Raw genomic sequence first — 21,354 nt, forward strand, 5'->3', positions numbered from 1 at the left:
TCAAATCTCTTGTGAGAGCATGTTGGCTCATGCAATGTAATTAAATGTTTTTTTTTTCTCATTATCCCTGACGGTGAAGAGAGAATAAAGGAAATCTATACAACATAACTTTCATGTTCTTCATACCAATCAGCTGTATGAGATTAAATGAGCCATTTTCCATTTTAATGATGATGATGTAGTAATCAATTGATTATCACCAGCCAGAAACTCAGAGGTCACAGTCAGTTTTGCTACAGCATGGTTTTAGGGAATTTCAGAATTTAGTTAAGGAGACGTAAGGAACATGTCTTTAGATAAAATGGCCGATGATGTTGAAGTCTGACATCCAACTGACCCTCAGCTCCTTTTTCACCCCATGTAAATGTGTTGATTAAAGTGTCTTTCTTTTCTTTCTAAGAGGCTAGTTTTTTCAATAACACTAAAACACAAGTTCTTGTTATTGCTGGGGGCTTTCTGCAATGGTGTGCATAAAACTTTGCATGGAAATAAATGTAAGAAAGACTGAGAGAGGAATAAAAGTGGCAAAAACAAAATTATATGCAAAGGATTCTGGTTTAGTGACTAAATCATCTAGTATTTGACTAAACATTTGTGGGAACAATTGATGACAGAAAGATTTAAAAAAAAGACAAACACACAACATATTTCAGTCACATTTTTCGAAATGTTTTCCACTTTAAGTGGTTTCGTCTTTGGCCATGTTTTCTTGTTGCACTCACTTCTTGTGCTTTTAATTAACGCTGGCGCCATACTATGAAGGATGCGTGAAAATCACTTCTTCGAAATAATCTGTGATAGATACAGTACCAAAATACTCATCAGTTTTCTAACTTGTTTACAGTATCAGCTGCAATGCCAGCAGTGACAAATAGATTTGGCAACAAATCAGGACCAGGAATTGAATGTCCGAATGAATTAATGTAGGTTTCCATGGCAACATGATGCTCAGGCTACAGTTTATGCCAATACTTTGTTCAATTCAGTTTTTTTTCACAAAAAATGTCACCTCAAGGCACAAGTTCAATGGTTTTGTTCAAGTTCAACCTTTTGTTGTAAGGCAACAGGGTTAACCACCACACCACTACTCAGCTATTATTCAGCCTCAAGTTAAAACTTCTACTTTGAAAAAACGTCTACTCTTGTGGTACCCTTCTTGTCTTTTTGTGTGCGTGTGTGCATATTTGAGTGCGAAGCTCCAATCATCTCCTGATCTGCAATCAGTGTGCACACCTGACGCCATTCCATAAATCAAGCACTACGTTAGCCTATATATTTCCTCTCAGCACACTGCTTCAGTTTGTCCTCTCAACCAGTGTTCTCCCACAGCAAACCTTGGGGTAAATTCTGCATCTCATGTATCCTGTTTTCAGTTGACCCTCTAGAATTTTGTTGTAACTTGTTCTCTTCCAGGTTCCAGGATTACTCACTGGCCAACCTACCAACACTCAAGGTCACATCTGCACAGTTAAACCAACTCCACACCAAGCCAATGTCAGTCTGTTTCACTCTTTATCAGCCCACCCCCTCTGTCAGTCTCAGCCCTCCCTGCTAACTCTTCCGCTGACCCCTTTCAGCCCGCACCTCATTGTATCTGCCACTGCCAGCCACTATATCCTTTCAAACTGAATCCTCATTCAGCTGCAAAAGGTGTAATAAATCATTATCTGCACCTTGATCTGAGTCCATGTCCTAGTTCTGGATCTGTATATTGATGTGACACAGAAGAATATATTGGATGTTTCCTTCACAGAAATCAATTGTGAAACCGGTGTTTTGTTAGTCTTACTAGGACTCCACCACTTTATCCTTTAAAGTGGCATTCCACTGAGTTCAGAATAGAAGAGGACCTGATAAACACTAAAGTATTCACTTTAGGTTAGATCATGATTCAGTTTCTGAATAGGATGGAGGAACAGAGAATGTGACTTAGGTCCTCAAGTGGAATGACTGAAAAGAAAGCTCTTCTTCTTCTGACAACTATTATTCCCCAAATAACTTAACAATTCATTACTTAGTTTTTAACTTGGGTGCGGGGGGCACACAAACAAACCACATGAGTGAGAAAGAGTTTTAAAATATTTAAGTCTAATAAAACTGAAAGGGGAATGTTGTCAACCTCCTGTCATGTCTGAACAGCAACATTGTTGATTGGAATTATAAAGGCTTATTAGCATAATGTTAAACATCGTTAGTGAAGTTTTCCTTCTGTCTCCAGGGGTGCCCCGCAGGCATCGCTGCTATGTGGAAACAGTGGCTTCTCTTACCTACATTGAAAATAAGATGACAGAAACAGTAAATCATCTTTAAAAGAGACCGATTAAAGATGACAGAATTAGAGCCATAAATCCGGCCAGTGAGAAAGCAGCGAGTAACCTGCGCGAGATGCTGATGAATTCACCCAAATGCCTTTGCTGTCGATCATGTGAAACTCTGCAAATTAATTAGGTGTCTAAATTCACGGGATGATAAAAGATGAGGATGCTGACCCTCTGGTAGAGACGAACTCACTCTAATCCACCACCACTCCCCTCTCCCTCCGTCTCCCCCCTTTCTGTCCTACTCATAAATCTATTGGTCGTGGTCTCGCCTTCATACCCAGCGCTTTGCTGATCAGACTGCAGTTGTATTTGGGGGAAGTTGGCAGCAGGCGGCTCACAGCGAAAGGCTTTCCTCTTTTCCCGGTGGTTGGACAGTGGAATTATGAGCAGAGCTGACCCAACCTTTATCACCCTGTCTTGAATCTGTTTGTGCTTCACACCGAGAGAAATTGAACCGACCATGGCGATTGGAGTCCGCATCCTCTTGGCTTTCCTCATCCACCAGGTAAGAGGAGAGGAGAGATGTGTGTGCGGGAGTGTGTGTGTGTGTGTAGGGTTATTTCACTGAGATTGAGAGCGATCCGAGTCTCTCGGGGTACTTCTGCGTCTATGGCGCTACGATAAGCCTTTGGTTTGTCAAGTTTGTCGCGAGTCTCCAAAGGACTATAGTGCTTCCACCTGCTTTACACCGGATCCATTCGTGCCATGTCAGAACAAGTTTGTCCCCCTTTAGTCCCGGTACGCGCGTGGCTGTCAGTTCTGGCACCGAGTTTGGGGAACAGGGTGTTGGGTCTGGCACTCAGCTCCACTGGTTCACTTAAGGAATACCTTTCACATTTAGTCAAGAGAGGCAGAAACGAAGAAAGAGGGGGGGAAAACAACATGGGAAAGAAGGAGGTCTGGGAGAAGGAGCGCAGGGTGTATCCTGTGTCTGTGTGCAAATCACGGCTGCAGCTCTTGTCTCCAGTCGCATCTACATTCCGCTCAGCCACCAACTTGAGCGTTTCTTTGGACTTGTGAGTGTGTGTGTGTCCGTGTGGGAAGCACACAGGAGCTTAGAGGAGAGGAGGGAAAAGAGAAAGGCGACGGGGGGTGTCAGAGACAGAAGTGTGAGAACCAACTCTGTGGCTCTGCTGTGTTATTCCTGAGGTCTTTCTGAGTGTTTCAGCTACTCAGTTTGTTGGTCTCTGCAGACGTGAGCTCTCTTGAGATTGTTAATAAAGCCCTAATCCCCAGTGCGATGGAACCACTCGCCCGTTTGATCTGACTTTAATAAGTGGAGACAGAGGTAGCTCAGAACAGCTGTTTCCCCAGTCAAGTCTTTTTGGCCATTTAAACAGACAACACCAAAGCCGCTGACTTTCCTTTTCACGACTTTTCTGCTCGCATTTTGGCTTGAATAACCTCGTTGCGTTTGCAAAGTTACAAAATGTTCTGCCTCAGTGGATGAAGCCCTGAAACACGGATGCTCTTTTCTAGCTGTTATGGCCCCTGACATCCTCATTCTGACAGACGTAGCCTATTTACTTCATCAGGGTCATCATAAGTAAACAGTCAGGTGTTCTCAGAGTTTTTGCTCAGTGTAGTTTTATGGTGACATGCTGCAAAGGTTTAACTAGCAGCTCATTTTTAAAACAACCTAGCTATTTCTGAACGCATCAAGAATTGGAGAGCCTCGAAGCGTGGCAGGCAAGCAGCTCGTTTGGGAAACTCTGAGTTGTGTTGCCCCTCTCTTATCCTCTCAGTCTTTCGCTCATCCGAGTGTGTTGAGAGGCAGCAGACAGCGCAGCTCATTTGGTGTTTCTTGTGTGACCTGCGTAGGTTTAGTGCCGTGTATTATTCACTTTTAATTGGATAAGCTTTTGGTTCATTTCCACATTGTAGTTAAATCCTCTGATCCGCTGCGACCATGATTCAGGCTAAAAGTGGCTCTAAAGAAAATAAATATAAAACTGCCTGTTCTATTGATTAGTACCTGCAGTCTCCAGTACGCGCGGACACACACGGACATCGCACAAACAATTATTTATTTCTCCCTTTTGTGAGGAGGCGTTCCGTTGAGTTTATTCAATCACTAACCCTAGGGAATTGTGAGAATCAGACTGCTAAAATGTCTTAAACAACAACGACAAAACTCACAGCACAGTGGTGGATTTCTTGCAAAGTTGGATACAAGTTGCCCATTGGCCTGTTGTCCAGGTTTGCTGACTTGGCTCCACCGAATCTCGCTTTCCCCATCATCTTTATGTCTTTTGAATCCTGTAAATGATTCAAGATATAAACCCTAATGCAAACAAAAACATAGCTCAGTGCCTTTCCCCTCAAGTGATCAGCTTTTTTCATCCCATTTATATGTAAACATGCAAGCACATATTGGTTCTACCTGACTCATCGTTCACACTGAAATTGCAAACCTGCTGTGTCTCATTTTAGAATCATGGGAACATGCTTTCTTTTCCATGTGGCCTGTGGGCTTGGATGAGGTTCTCCTGTTTCTAAATGCTATGGTAGGGAGCCAAGTGCCCCACCATGGTATGAGATCATCATACAATTAGGTGACACCTATTGCTATTAACCATTTTGATCTTCCAGCCCATAAGTACCCATTTCTCATCTGTTGCACCATACCCACCTCCAAATTTTTATCTTAAGCTTGTGATTGTATCTTGCACAATTGTGACACTGCATATTGGTAGAATGTGCCCATAGATGCATACATTTTAACACCTGCTGAAGTTGATCAAAACCACCTTTATGGTATCCAGTCACAACTCTCCTCGTTCCGCCATGGCAGGGCACACATGGGCATAAAATCAACTAACAGCCCCCCTCCTTGATAATAAATCTCTGTTTTACAAATGGAACTCTACGCGGTCTCTCAGCAATGCTCCGGAATAAGCACAGTACAGCTGGGAGCTGCAGGTGCAAGGATTTTCTCCACTCTATTCCTTCATTTCCCACTGTGATTCCCTCTCTCCGTCTTTCCTCCTTCTTGCCTTTGTTGTCTATTTATTTTTACTCCCTTCTCAGCTGTTATGTTCTATTCCCTCCAAACCTGTAATACTAGCTGTTTAGCTTAATGAGTGTGACTTAATCAATCTAAACCTGCATTTTTTTCTGCTTAGCACTGCCTCCTTACTGCACTCCCTCTTGCTCACCAGAGGAGGATGACAGTTATATTCAGTTTAAATTCTGGGCTGGCACCTGGGTGTGTCTGGCAGAAGATTTTCTGTCGTGGAGGTTTATGTGCGCAGTGACCAACAGACTTTTAAAGTTCCTTTTTTTTAAGGCACTACGGGCACAAGAAAAGACAGATAGAGAAAGGAGGTAGGTCATGGTCTCCAGGAATTAAATGTTTAAAGTCTGGTGCTGAACACGGTGAGTTGCTCCTGTTACTCATAGACAGGGCTGACCTTCATGGTGTCACATATTTACACATATACACCCATTAGACCTGATGCAGTCACTTCACTCACCTGTCACATCCATTTGGTCCAAAAGGCAATTAATCTTATGAAAAAGAAAGGACATTACTACTTTGTTTATGTCAGAGCAATTATTTTCATTATGAAGCGCAGCAACAGGTGAGACCTATAAGCAGACATTCACACACATAATCAATGTGAAATGAATTTTTCCATTTCTGTATTGAGTCGTTTCCAGTCATACACATCACCAGATTCATTTGTCACTCATTAAGGGGCTCACATATCACCATCCTCTGCAGAAGATAATGAGGGATGCTCAATCTGCTCACACTTTGTTCTACATATGGAGCCTGTCATGTACATTGTTGGATACAATCAACTATTGTTTCAAAAGCATACCTAAGCGAACCTTTGGATTATTACATTCTCTGAAAAAAATATTCTTTACGCAACGTGTCCTTTCAGACCATCACTCTGCTACTGAGTTTTAAGTCAGTGACGGACTTTTTATAATGGAGTCTATTTGAAGGGCGACAGTATGACAAGCTACAAAAATCTAACGATGACACTAATGAGGAATGCCCATCGTCAAGGCAGAGTTCTTTCTTTCTTTCTTTCTTGAAAAACTGCAGAGAAGTTAGCAACTTTAACAGCCAAGGGAGACACAAAGACTCTCCGAATAAAAGAAGCATGAAATGGCTTGAGTGAACGCAGCCCAATAGCAATCGAGACTTGCTGTCTAAATGTACACTGGTGTCACTGTGGCTCCAACAATCAACCGGCAAACAGGTTTTCTAGTATCAGGCTTTGAGGTTTCAGTCTCCTTCACATTTTACTTATCTGTGCTGTTTCCTGTGTGAAAGCACACAACCCACCACAGTGTATGGTGCTAGAGTGCTCTTTGTTTTTGTTTTTTTTTGTACTCTGCCGTTATTGACAGAAAAACTCTTAAAAGCTTTCAGTGAATAAAACCCACACATGTGCTTGTCCACCTGACCAACGCTCACAGAAGTTTTAACTGAAATGCAGAGGGACACGCACGTGCACACCTGTGCACCGATTCTTTCCTAGTAATGGGTGAATCTGAAACAGAGTTTTTATTTTTCTTTATCCTTGTGCTCCCTTGTGACTTTAGTTGAGCTGTATTGCAGTGTAATGGGTTATAAGGTCAAACGCTATCTAAACTCCACTGAAGGAGGGTGTGACCTTTGAGGGAAACAGAGTCTTCTTCAATCTTCTTTCCCTTGACGTTACCACTGCACTCTCCAGGGGTTGGGAGTAGATGAGTAGAGGATGAGGAGAGGGAGGATGAGGTATAGAGCTACTGAGAGCAGTAATTAAAGTAAATATGTCCCCTTCGCGCTCCATTAGAATCTGCCTGCATTTGATATAAGTGGCCTAATTATGCAAAACACCAGTGGACATTGCGTGGTTTAATCGTGAAATGTGCCAAGTGGGGAGAAGAAAACTGTGCCCTATGAGAGTAGATTATTGACGTATTTGCGAGTGAAGAGACGGATCAACATGACCAGACACACAAAAAAGCCCTCAGTAAGCATGTGTGAAAGACACGGCGGCACAATGCAATGCTGTTCCTTCAGTTCATCACGCTTTCATCTCATTTGGTGCTCCTCTTGTCAATTTAGTGGCCAGACAAGCAGATAAACAAGCACACAGATAAACAGGCTGACGGACAAAGAGCCATATAGATACCCAGGTCAAGATAACGGATGAAAGAAAAGCAGCTTTTCCCCCAGAGCCACGTACAAAATCTAAAGTGTGTGAGAAAGTAAGATATGACACGCACTCCTCCTCTCACCTTCTCCATCTCTCTGCCCACGCCTCTTTTTCTTCCTCGTCCATCATCCGCTGTAACATCCTCTGCAACACATTACAGATATTCACAAGGTTTTCACCCCCTGGTTTTGTCTGTCTCTGTTCCATTCTCATACACTACAAACATGTCATCCCCTCTTTTCCTGTTACAAACACACACTCATAAGTTTGGCAGGACTGAGGCACGAGTTTCTTCACGCAGCGTGTTTGCAATGACTCTTTTCTATTGTCTATCTGCGACGCTGCCACTGCTGTAGCACAACAGAAGTATTCATGTAGAAGGCTGGTACCGCAAAGCCAATTTCCTTCTACCATAATAGCAGCTCATGATACTCTTAAGATGCAACTTAAGAGTTAAGGCTGAGTTATACTTCTTTTTACTGCCCTTGCGCTTTCTTCTTGCGTTTATGTTAATGGCTCGAGACGTTTATACTTCATTTAGCTTTGCAGGCGCTTGCGTGTGCTGCGTGGCGATTCACCGCCAGGACAGTAGGTGGAGTAGCGGGTTTTTTCAATGACAAGCCTACTATGATGAAAGGAAATTCACCGCCAGGACCTCTTCGAGTGGATTCATGCTTCTTCTTCTTGTAAATAGCCGGTATTTTGTCAGATTTTCAACACCTTGGGGGTTTAAACGACTACTTTCTCGCCTGAAAATGTTTCAAATGTTGCTAAAGTTACATATTTACAGAGTTTATAGCTTAAGCGAAATCAGCTTTTCAGGCCGGCTGATTTCGGCTCGGGCAGGAGTGAAGTGCACTGTGTGTAAACGCTCTGCATACTGTCAGATCGATGAGTATGCCGTTTTCAAGTAGTAGGCTTGCGTCTTTTCTTGCGTGAAGTTTAGAAAATTGAGATGACACAGGCAAGCATGCAAGGGGGGGCTTGCAACCGCGCAAGGGCTTGCGTTTCTTCTTGCGTCTTGCTTTGCGTCTTGCGTTACCGAAAACCAGGCTTTAGCCTTCCAGTGAGCAGTGCTGAGTTGTTGCACTTTTTTGTTCAGTTTAGGTAATAGATGAGTTGCAGACCATTCTTGACTCATGAATAAGTGCCACTCACCATAGGTCACTGAATAGCAAGCTTGTCATGACTGACTGTGTTGTTAATTGTAGCCATGGGGTCAAAAGTGGTAGGAGATTTCTGCCTGCTGCAGTTAGATTTTTTCACGAGAGAACTGGTCGTTCCTTCCCTGTGTTTCTTCTGATACAGTTCCTGCTGTTGCAGTGCATCATTAGAAACTGTAGATGAAATGGAAGATGAGGAGTCACACTGGCAACGGTACAATGGAAAGGTCACTCTGATTTGGTGTTCTTATCCGTATATTATGAAGGAAAAACAATAAATGGACTTCTTCTTATCTTGCCCTCATGTAAATTGCACTTATGAAAATTAATGCAGCAGTTATCTTTTGTGCACAATGAGTGCCTTGAAGCAGGAACACTAGATTTCATGGTGACCTAGCCTACCGTTGTTGGACTGTATGAACAAATATATATGAACAACGAAAAGAATACTTGTGAGTATTAAAAGTTCTTGATTTCGGCAAAAAAATTGCTTAGAGTTGAAGGAGGTCTATGAATCCCTAAGTATATATTAACTCTCAACCCTTATCATATGTGATTTTGTGTGCTGTTGTGTGCTTACCTTGCAACTGTTAATAATAAGTCAACCTTTGACTGATTCATTAAGAACATTTCCATATAGGAAATGAACATGTGGAAAAATGGTAACTTGGCTCAGTTAACCTTTGATATTTCCTGTAACCTTTGTGAAGATAGGCAAACTCTTAGTGCAGCAGCTGTGACTCAGGTGGAGGATCAGGACCATTTGTAACTTTATGGATAGCAGCTATACTACTGATTTGTGTGTGTGTTTAAACTAATGAATGAGAGGCACATATGGTGTCCTTTGTTACCTGCTAAGGTTTAAAAAAAAGTTGTTTTTTGTGTATTTAAGGTGCTTTCATATTGCTTTTATTTTTGATTTACGCTATAAATGAATTCAAGTTGAGTCCATTTACAATAAGCTTTCCAATTGACTTTCACTATCACATATGTTATAGCAATCACTCTCAACAAAGAAATGATGCTGGAAAAACAAGAAGAGCTGGAAATCCCAATGCAAACCACTATAGTAATCTGGGTTTTATGCATCGTATAATGTTCAGAGAGACACGTTAGAGGGGTGATGATTTAGGCTTGTATGCTTTCACAGGCAAAATGCCCAGTAAATGTAAAGCATGTAGACATTTGCATGCCCATATTGAACTGGATATAACTTGCAAATTTGGTCAGCAAAGACAGCTAATAGACTAGAGATTAGTAGAGTAGAGATTAGCAAAAACTAAACACAGCTGCCCTTTTGCTGTGAATATTAAGAGAGCCAAAATGCTACACGTGGTCTTAAAGTTTAATATTATGAATATGCAACATTGGCTTGACTTTCCACTGCTTTTAAAGGTCCATTGCAAGCCTGTTTGCTTAGTCTTGAAGCATGGGAAGTGACTGAAGGCATCGGCTCTTTTAATTTTCTGTTGTAACTTAACACTGGGATTTTTCATTTCTCAACATATTCAGCAAGCCTCTTTGAAAAAAATCAAAACTCTCTTTAGTTTGAAATCGAACCAAAGTTCTATTTGACTCTTACAAGAAATCGCTCCAGCGTATCTGCTTTGCTCTTTTCTTTTTTGTCTTAGCTGCTCCAAAGCATCTCTTGTCCTATTTCCACAATCACACACTTTCTTCATTTCCTTTCTTACCTTCCTGAATATGTCTGTCATCTTCTTTTCCCTAAATAGGTAAAGCGCATCAAAATGCCTAAGGGTTTTTGCATCTATTCTTTTCTGTCTTTTGCTTTCATGTCCCTGCCTAACTGCTACAAGAGATGGGAGAAATATGTTGCCCTAGAGATAAGTTTTTTTTTCTTCCCTAGTTGCACGCAGTACAGCCCCTGCTGTCTAGATGGCGACAGAATGCCAGGTATTCAGTGGAGGAATGTCAGCAATTATCAACACTCCGAGGTATTTAGTGTTTAAACTATGCAAGTTTAGATGTGTTCTTGTATTTTTGGGAGTCTACTTGCTAGTGCATGCTTGTTAGTGTGGTTCCTGGACAGAGTGTTTTTTTTTTTTTAAAGCTGCTTTGTTGAGATAGCGGCCATTCAAACTCCTGAACTTGACTGTCAAGAAAAAGACAGAAATTGGCAGAGCTCATTTGAAGTGAGCACACAAAGCACTATATTGGTGCCTACGCAGGCAGGTCACTTCAAGGCAATTAGAATAGCTCTTCCCACTTATTGCTTTTGATGTCTGCTTGTAGGGGAATCATTTGGGGGGGGGGGGGGGGGGGCTTCCACCTCAATTGAATTCTTTTAGACACAATTAATGTCACTCTCGATTCAAAGGTTTATCTCATATTAACGCGGGCAGGTTTGAGGCTTTGAGATTAGAAATGAATTAAATGATGGGGCAAAAAGTATTAGATGAATGAAAAGGCAATAGGAATGCCACTGGTTTTTGTAATGACCTTATTCATCACAGCTTTCTCTTCTGGTTTTACTGTATTCTTGAATAAGTTTGAAGTCTGAGTGTCTTTATTATGTTCACTTTGATGTCCAATGTATTCACAGCACTCATTTTCAGTGCGTTCCAGTTCCATATGTACACGTATGAGTTTTCTTATTTGCTAAGGATTTCTGGCCAGAGAGCCAGTTTTTCTTGTTGCTTGGATGCCATAGAAAGAGAAAAATCATATTTAAGTAGATCAGCATGAAAAGCAGATGGGAGGACTTTTGAATAAACAGCCCCTTTCTTCCCTTTTTGTCCTTTCAGTCATCTTATTGACACAAGCAGCACTGCCTCTATGAGTATGCAACCTCCATAAAAGCAATGTAGTGCATTTTCTGTATATTCAATATCCCTAAATCCCTACTATCTGTATACTCTAAAGAAACTCATCTGAACAGGATTCGACTGTCTTACTGTGTTCCTTCCAGAAATTCAACCTGCAAACCTGAAGAAATTAAAACAGAGTTTAAGGCATGGAGCATCCATCTGCATAAGTGCATGGATAGCTTTTTGCAAGTACACTTAAGGGCTTTTGGTGATGTTCATAGAGCCGTAATCCTCATGGGATGGTTCGAGGCAGCAGTAATGAAGGTAAAGATGAATGTGGCTTTGGCTGGAGCCTAGCAAGGCAAGTACAAAGATTTCCATAGAGATGCTGTATCCACCCCCTCACGTATTTGTCGCAACTAATTAAGAAAAACAGAAAGAAATGCATGGTTGTCATTAAAAACAAGGAATCAAAGGCCCGATTTATATGTCTAAATACAATGCTTTCATGTAGCAACAGTGATGTTGGCTAGCATTAATGAGTTGCCTCTGCACCACTCATTATCTGAACTTCACCTCCCTTATCAATAATAGCAAGATGCTGGTGTACTGTAGGCTTTCTGCCACAGAGATTCCCTGAGAAGTACACTGACTGGATTTGATTTTCATTAGGATTGCATGTCTTTACTGTCACATCCTCTTCCCAGGTAGCACGCTTTACTGGACACAATTTTCTGCTGCTGTGGTCCCAATACTGACGACTTGTCTTTTCACGCTGCAGTAGAGTCTCACCAGGTGGCCAGTTATCAGTGCGTTTACCATCACAGCCCCCCACTGTGGTTGACCTGCTCAAAGAGGGGTTTTCTATGCACTAAGGGACATGCTCTGGTGCTGCATTGAGACAAACCACCTTTAGAATTACAGCAACTTTAGAAGGCTGTCAAAAGTCTAAAAGTGTTGTGCACAGACCTGCAAAGTGGAGGTCACACATACTGTATACTTTTGCACACACACTTTTGACAGAAAACTGAAGCCTGACACTGCTAAGACAAGTTCATGTTACTGCTCCACAGAGGGCTTGGTAGATCGATTGGAGATAATTATTTCTAATGGAGCCAGAGGAGGAAGGAGAGTGCCCTTTTTAGCAAGCTAGATTGTGTGTACCTATGGCACCTGGGGTATTGGACTAAAGATCTTTTTCTTCGTAATTGAATTAACCACAAATGAGTGGACTGCCAACTTCTGTTATTAAATCCAACTCTTTTATAAGGGGCCAAACTAGCAGTCCATCCATCCATCCATCCATCCATCCATCCATCCATCCATCCATCAATTTTCTATACCAGCTTAATCCAATTCAGCATCACAAGGGGGCTGGAGCCTTTCACAGCTGCCATAGAGAAAGTGCCATACTTTCTTTGAGTTCCATGGTGTTTCACAGTATATGTATAATCTCAACATATCTTATTCAAAAGACCTGCGTGTCTCTTTCTTTCTTTTGAAATGCTGCATTTGACAGCTGTCCAACCTGGGTCTAATGGACACAACGATGAACAGATCCTGCCTGTGGAAGATTTCTTTGCAGATGTATAGCCAGTGTTACCAAAGAGTGGGGTTGGGAGTGAGGGCACATACCGTGTGTCAGGTATGAGTAAAAATGTCAATTTAGATTTTGCTTATTGGCTTTAAAAACAGTAACTAACCACCACTGTGACCTCCAAAATAAGACTTTGACTTTTTACTTTGGAAAATAAGTCTTGTACTTGATAAAGTAGCAGGATAAAGTAAGACTTTCTTCCTTCCCATAAATGTACCCATGTGGTATTGGTTCAAGCAGGCACATATGGGCAATGATTAAATTAAACGAATATGAGACCTTCCATTTGTTGTGAGAGTAATGAAGTATAAAAATGGTGAACTACAAGTACCTGGGAGTGCACCTAGACAACGGACTGATCTGGAGGACCAACACTGATGCTGTCTACAAGAAGGGGATGAGCCGACTCTATTTTCTGAGGAAGCTGAGATCCTTCAACGTGTGCAGCAAGATGTTGGAGATGTTCTATCAGTCTGTTGTTGCCAGTGCGCTCTTCTTCGCTGTGGTCTGCTGGGGGAACAGCATAAGAGCCGGTGACACCAGCAGGCTTACTAAACTTATTAAGAAGGCTGGTTCTGTCATCTGCTGCAAACTGGACTCATTTGAATCTGTGGTGGAGAGGAGGACACTGAACAAACTGTTATCCATCATGGATAACCCCACCCATCCTCTCCACCAGCTGCTGGTTGGACAGCAGAGCTCCTTTTCCAACAGGCTCATCCAGCTCCACTGTCACAAGGAACGATTCAGGAAATTCTTCCTACCAGCAGCCATCACCATCTACAACACCCCCCCTCTGACTGGAAGAGAACTTCAAGCTCAATAGGCTTGAAGTCTCTCCTAAAAACAATAACAATGACAATTTGCACAACTGCTCATTTTGCACTAATAACATTTGCACAAATATAATCATAGTACAATATAATGTAAATTGTCCATATACCCTATATTTCTTATTGGTTCAGTCTGCTCAGTTGAATTTATTTTTTACCTTTATTGTTAAATGTACAAATCTGTTTTTATTTAGTTTACTGATGTTTATTATTATTACTATTATTTACTCTACCCTTCATACTGTAGATTTGTTTATAGCTGATGTTTATTCTCTATTTTTATTCTATTCTATTTGCTTGTTTTTCCTTTGTTTACATATCTTTTATACTGTACGCTGTTGCAACACAATAATTTCCCAATTTGGGATGAATAAAGTATCTATCTATCTATCTATCTATCTATCTATCTATCTATCTATCTATCTATCTATCTATCTATCTATCTATCTATCTAACTTGACTGTGCTGTACTTATCTTTTTCTGATATGCAACATTCGCAACATGTTCAGTCAGAGGCTTCTTCAGCTTTGCTGCAAAAGGACCAGTACAAGTGGTCATTCCTGCTCACCGTAATAGCCTTGCATGATAGCTCTCTATAATAGTTATTTGTTCTCAATATTATTCAAATATTAAATGGGTTGGAATTTTTTTTTTCCATTTGATAACATCATCTTGTAGAATGATATTCAAATTCAGTGCTTGTAAGGCAGTAAAAACCATCGGCACAAGTGGTGAAGGATGGAGCGTAAAGCAGCTACTTGAACAAAAATAATTTTAGAAAAGAATGCTGCTGGTAGCCAAGAAATCAGTATAGATATGCATGTGTGCGTGTGTGTCTATGTGTAGTTTTGAGTCCTCCAATCATCCTTTTATTCACTAATGCCCCTTTTCCACCGAACATTTTTGTACCGGTACAGCTCTACACGGTACGACTCTACCCTGATTGGGAGCTTTTCCATCGCGGGTTGAAGGTGGGACCCGTTACGATTTTTAGCACCGGCTAGTACCTTTTTCAGAGGTGGGTCTAGTCGGTGCTAGTCGGTGCTAAAACGTCACGTGATCAGTGCTGTCCACTGATTGGTCAGGTGAAATTACGTCATACACGCGACGAAGCTTGGGGAGCTTTAAATAATCACCCGCCATGTATGAAAACACACCTGCGAGAGCAACAGAGAGTAAACAGAACTACGAAGATGGAAGACCAGAGAAGGAAAGCCAACCCATGGACAGTGAGCGAGGTGCAGGCATTGCCAAAGTTTCCTTTCTTTTTCAAGTGTATTTCGTCTCGCCTCTTCTTCTCTTCGTCTGAAACCGACATCACGTTAGTGGTGAACGGGCCGACTCCACCCACTTCCAGGTGCCGGTTTGTGTGGAAAAGGAAATGGTACTGGTGCCGTGTCGTGTAGTGTCGCGCTATATCGAACCGAGTAGAGTAGGGCTAGCTTGGGGGTGGAAAAGGGGCATTATTCACTGAAAAATTCCAGCACCAGAAAATATAATATAATACAAATAAAGCATTGACCCTCAACTTGAATTATATGGGTTTTGAGAAGGAGGTTCTGCTATGGCGATCATTAAATAATGTATTGTAAGTAGCTGGAGTACAGCATTCACCATTAAAACAAGTTTTATTCTAAACATTCACATACCCAAACACTTTAGAAAGCAACTGCACATGTCAAACATTTGACTCCACCTCAGGTGCTCCTCGATACACTCAACATCAAAAACACAGACAATTTATTCTCTCTTCTCATCTGATTTTGAAGAGGCTATTACACTTAACTTTGCTTTTGCAGTGGGTGGGTGGAAGTTGCTGTTACATGCAAGAGAGTTGGGAGGTACCATCACTTAGCCAAGAAGTGATAATAACTGTGTGGGAGAGCAGAGATTGCTGCTGCCAAAACAAGACTATATAGGTTAGTGGAAATGTTTTTCCAATTAATTCAAATCATTTTGAAAAATAATATACAGTTTGCAGTGCTTTCTTTTTTTTTTGGAGGTTTGTGTACTAAAGTTCATGTTTTGGGATGCATAATTTAGCTGGGGACTAGAGGTCATTTTTTCTTTTTTCTTCAGCTCCTTGATGGAGTCCCCCCCCATTAGAAGCAAATAAATAAGCACATGTACTGCAGCAGCTGGCGTCTCCGAATCTCTGCTCCTTTTTCTTTTTTTCTGACCATGGCGTGTGCTAGAATGTAGTTTAGAGCAGCAGCACCACCTGTGGAAACCTATCGAGGCAATATTTACTCAACATGAAACTAGAATTAGTATTTAAAAGCCCAGATTGTAGGGTATTGCATTCACTTTATCAGCGCTTCTCTTTTGACTAACCAAAGGTCATAGAAGACAGGCTATAGAATTGACATTCACATCATGAAGAACAGCTTGGGACAGAGAAAACGTTTTGAGGATAGGATATCTAGGGCGGATATTGCTGCTAGATAATCCTGCAAATGACCCCACAGAGGGAATCAACTTCATTTGTACTTGTGAAGAAATTTATGGATTTATGTGGTCAAAAGTACAACAGTAAGACTAAGATTTACCAGTTTTGTATCATATGACAGTTAATGGACTAAACTGCGCAAGACTGAAAACAAATACTATGAGTGAGTTGAGGGAGAGCACTAGAACTTGTCATACTGGCATTTATACTTATGAATTTGCCCAACATTTTTAGTAAGAATGTTATCTCTGGGCTTGAGTGTTACATTTCATATAAAAGTTCTTGAGCCCATAATTGTTTTTCTTAAGAAAGACAGACACTACAATTTGATCATGTATTTACTTGCTGTCAAAACCATGACCTTATATCTACGGTGTTTCAATTAGACAAATCCTACCGAGACCTGAGGTTTGACATTGAAAGCTATATTTTAATCCAAAGAGTCTAGACCTGACTTGCATATTATGACTCATAACATCTTTAATTGTAAACACTGAAACGCTGCATCTGGGCTTTAGTTGCCATGTGTTTGTTAGAGTGTTCAGCTGGATCAGTCATCATTTTAATTGCCCCCAAAGAGCTCTAAAACGTTCCTCAGGATTTTGCACCACGTACATTTGGGTCACACATGATGTACAGTCTTCATCAGGTATCCATTAGGGAAGTAAAACCAACCTTTCTGCTTTTATTCTCCTTCCACTCTCTTTCCCCCCAAATACATACAAAAGCCGCGTTTCCACTATGCAGTCCGGAATGGTTCACTTATTTCAGTGTTTCCACTACCACAAAAGCGTACCGGTCCCATGGAATCCGTTACCATGTCTGTAACCCTTCTGCTTGGGGTACCTAGCACACAGGACCGGTTCCAGGCTCTGCTCTCTGTTGTTGGTGAGGAGGCTGTGTAGCGGGAGCTCGATGGCGCTGTGTGAAACAAAAAAGTTTTCCAGCTGATTGCCACAAAAATGGCAGAGAGTGGTTTCAACCGGACCGCTAGCCAGTGTCGCATTAAGCTGAAGAAGCTTGGAGGTGGTTCGAAATTATGGTTGTGATTTGTTATTTGCTGTTATTTGCTATTCATGCTTCGGCACGCACTCCGCCCACCCCTGAGGGTCCCCTTTGTACAGTGGGAACGTCAGCTGACCCCAAAGCGACCCGTACTGTACTGTTCTGAAACGACCCGTATCGGACTGCATAGTGGAAACGAGGCTAAAGTGACACAAATTCATTAACTCTGTCGGACTTTCTTGAATTGAAGTCAATCCTGTTTGAGCTGCACACATCTAGAAAACATATTGTTCATTCGACTAACATAGCCCATGCTTTTCATTTGTACATGTAAAAGGCTACATGTACTAGAGTATGGCAACCCGACCGAAGCCCGACGGGCCCGGTCGGAACCCGACGGGCCGGGCCGGACTCGGACAAAAAATTAGAATGTCTTGTCGGACTCGGGTCGGGCTCGAAAGCAAGCAGACATCGTGAAAATTATAAACAGCCAGAGGACAGGTTTCAGTTCATTGCAAACGTCAGTTTTTGTGATAAACATAAATAATTGAATGTGCATAAATGAAAATGTTGGTAGGCTATTCGTGCCTCATGCCGTGCAGCATGCATCTGTGTGCATCTGTGGTCTGTGCATGCTCGGTGCGCACGCACGCACGCATATCGAACATTCGAACAACTTTACATTTACACGTGCGATCAGTGCAGCCGAGCTCAGTTGGCTGGAAGCGCTATGGAGGACATTAAAAGAAAAATAGCTTCTGGAGAACTGATGGATAATGGTGCGCTGTCACCAATGTGTATTTACTGATTAGGGTGCGCCGTCTTGCGTTGGTCACTGGTCTCGGGCTTCCGGCGGGCTCGGACACAAATATTTTAATTAATCTCGGGCTCGGGTCGGATTTGAGAACTTTTCTGTCCGTTGAGGGCCGGGCTCGGACAGAAAAATCTGGCCCGAGCCAGGCTCTAACATGTACCATTATTTTGTGTCTTGTTTTTAATCTGAATATAACGTACTAATCGAGATTAGGTATGTTTTTGTTGTGTATGCTTTTTTACAGCAGAAGGGAAATTGGATCTTTATTTCTTTAAACAATCATGACTAAAAAATAATTACTTTTTAAAGGGGTGTTTGAAGTCACAGCTTTGTGAAAAGAGAAAAAGCACGTCAAAGCTCCTATCTCATAGTATTATTGTTCAGCCTTGAGCGCTCAATCTCCTCACAGTTTGAACTTTGTTCAAACCATGCTGAATTCACTGTACATCCTAATTGGGAAGGTCAAACTCTATTGCTTTTTTGCTTTGGTATTCGCAAAAAATTCTCATCGACCAATCGTTCACTTAACTTGTATGATATTTTTCCGAATTATACTCTAACAGTCAATGTTTTGACGGAGGAATAACAAAAGGAGCCTAAAATGAAGTTTTAAGCTACTTGCCAGCCACTACCTTACTTCAGCCTTCTTACCTGAGGTCCTTTGTTTCAACAACCTGCCAAATTCAATGCATGACTGTGTGATGACATAGTCCCTAAAAGATTGATATGTACTTGCTGTCTGTTGCAGAACTGCAGACAAGGGAAATGTACTTTGTGCTGGTATTAGCTCTCAGACAAGATGAGGTTTTGAGTGCAATATGTATCTAGTTTATATTTACATTGTGGCTTGAAGGTGTTGGACGGATCTCGGTTTCGATACACCCTGCTGAAAAGAGGGCGGTAGTGGAATCCTAATGACTTGCAATGAATAGAGCTGTAAAAACATACAATCATTAAAGGAAGAGTTGTGATGTCAGTCTGTTTCTATTGATGTCTCTGTTCTGACCAAAGCATTTCAAAGACCTTAGGAAAATGTGTCAACTGGTGATAATTTGTCTTCTTTAACTTTACAATTATTGAACAAACAAATGTAATTTCCTTTTTATTTTGGCCAATTTGTCTATGAATCGTATGTTAGTGGATGCTTTTGCTAAGTTAAATGACCAATAGTCCACATTACTCTTTTTTTATTGAACCTGCATGCACAACAAACATCCTCCCAAAGGCTCCTTAAGTCCAACACCTCGCCGGTCTTCCATTGCCTAACATCTGTGCTCTCGTCCATCATGTTTAGAAAAGATAGATGCAGACATGTGGTGACTTCTGCCTGCGCAGAATCGTGACAAACGTCGATCGAGAGTGACATAGAAGTCGCATGAATTCCGATTCCACAGACTGAGGTCACATTGCAAAAAAACTGATCTGTATCCGATTTATAACCACACACTAAAAGTAGTCCAAATGGGAATTGAAAAAATCTGATTCCATTGTGATTTGTGCTGTTCACACAGACATGAAAAAATTGGACCTGAGTCACATATGAGCAAAATATCAGATTTGGGCCACATTTGAAATCCAGTCTGAACACAGTGTTGGAGCACTGGTCAATCTCTATTTGATTTGTGGTATGTTTGAGCTTTATTCTTTGTATATTCTGTTTTATGTCCTCAGTCCTCTGTGTTACATTCTGTCGTATTCTTGTTTTTGCCTTAAGAGCTTGTATTTTGTGTAGTTTAGTTGTTATCAGTCTTTGGCTTAGTTCAGTTTTCCTCTATTCTTGGTATTACCCCTAGATGTTCGTAGTTATGTCAGTCCTGTCCCTTAGTCTCTATTCACTTCTGTCTCCTGTTAATAACTCACCTGTTGTCACTCTACTTATCAACGCTCTCAGTATTTATAGCTCTTCAGTCCTCTCAGTCATTTTGCCAGTTCCTTGTTGTCTCGTCCCCCATGGTTTTTCTGTCCTGCTGCTTCTGCTTCTTTGCGCTTGCTTTTTGTTAGTTTTGGATGTCCTGCTTGGCAGCAACCTTAGTTTCATGTTGTTTGATAAAAACCTTTTAGATTAATTATCGTCATTCTCCAGTAAATCTGTCTGCATTTGGGTCCAGCATCCGATCTACCATGGAACACCTTTTATCTGACTTTAGACTTGTATTGGGTCTTCATAGTCAAATCCTTCCTTGGGACTTCCTTGCAAAAAGTGAAGATGTCCAACTTCTGAATGATAGCCTAACCTTTCATAGACCAGATCTAGATTCTCTCTGCACTTCAGTCTATTGTGCTGCCTATCTCACCCTTTTTGCTCCAGTTGTTGCTGTCTCATTTTCTCTCATGATCTCTCTCATTATTTTTCTCTATATCGGCGTCGGTACTCAACTGTGCCGATGTCATAAGTATTGAATATTGAGAGGTGGATACTCTGTCCAGCATCACTGCTGCAGCCTTAATGCAGTTAAAGATGCAGAGAGAAAAAGACAATAGAGAAGCAAATGACTTGAGAGTTGGGTAATGATGCTAGAAGGTAGAAAAGTTTAGGAAAGAAGGAGAATGAAGGAAAAGTGAAAGCAGATTTAGAGAAAGAAAGGAAATTTACGGAAGATGGAGCTTCTTTGGCAGCGTTCCTGTGTGGAGTGTGGGTGGACAGGGTTGCTGAGTTGTTGCTCTGAAATGGGTCCTGACAGAGCCATTTCTCACAAGGAGATTTACCTAAGCTTTTGTCAAGTAGTGGGAGGACGAGAGTGAACGACCCTTTCCACTTGGCATGAATATTTATCTGGCGAGGGAGTTCACAGGATTCTGCATGGAATGACATATCGTAGTCTCTAAAGCAACTACCTATATTGTGCTCCCATCTTTTATGTTACCCCTCTCTGCAACTGCTGCTCATTTAGTCAATGGTCTTGTTTGCCACTGCTTTGTAATGAATGTAAATCATTTGGACAGTGATTATACTCAAAAGAGTGAAAGTAAATGCATACCTTAAGAATCCAAACTCTATTTAGAGCATATATTAGGCAGTAGGTGTGCAGAAATAACCAGAAATGGGTCAATTTACATGGCTTATAAGATTTTGTTAGTTATCTTGATAGAATATGATAGGAAACACTTTATCCCCATTCAGAAATTTGTCTTGGATTCAAATGCTGCGTACATAAATGCCTTCACAGTTACAAGAGAAAATACACACACAAAATATAACACTCAGTGCCCTATTTTAATAGTCTTGCTCATTTGAAAT

At 41.3% G+C, this 21,354-nt stretch overlaps 1 protein-coding gene across 1 annotated transcript in view; it reads left to right on the forward strand.

Annotated features, from left to right (window-relative positions):
- Positions 1-2,610: 2,610 nt before the first annotated feature.
- Positions 2,611-21,354, forward strand: part of cdh13 (cadherin 13, H-cadherin (heart)) — a 394,183-nt gene continuing 375,439 nt past the window's right edge. Inside the window, exon 1 of the mRNA XM_075469363.1 lies at positions 2,611-2,826. Coding sequence (XP_075325478.1) covers positions 2,782-2,826 — 45 coding nt within the window. The 5' untranslated portion in view covers positions 2,611-2,781. The remainder of the gene's footprint in view (positions 2,827-21,354) is intronic.

The sequence above is a fragment of the Odontesthes bonariensis genome, chromosome 7 (genome assembly GCF_027942865.1).
Source record: "Odontesthes bonariensis isolate fOdoBon6 chromosome 7, fOdoBon6.hap1, whole genome shotgun sequence".
In the NCBI taxonomy this organism is placed as follows: domain Eukaryota; kingdom Metazoa; phylum Chordata; class Actinopteri; order Atheriniformes; family Atherinopsidae; genus Odontesthes; species Odontesthes bonariensis.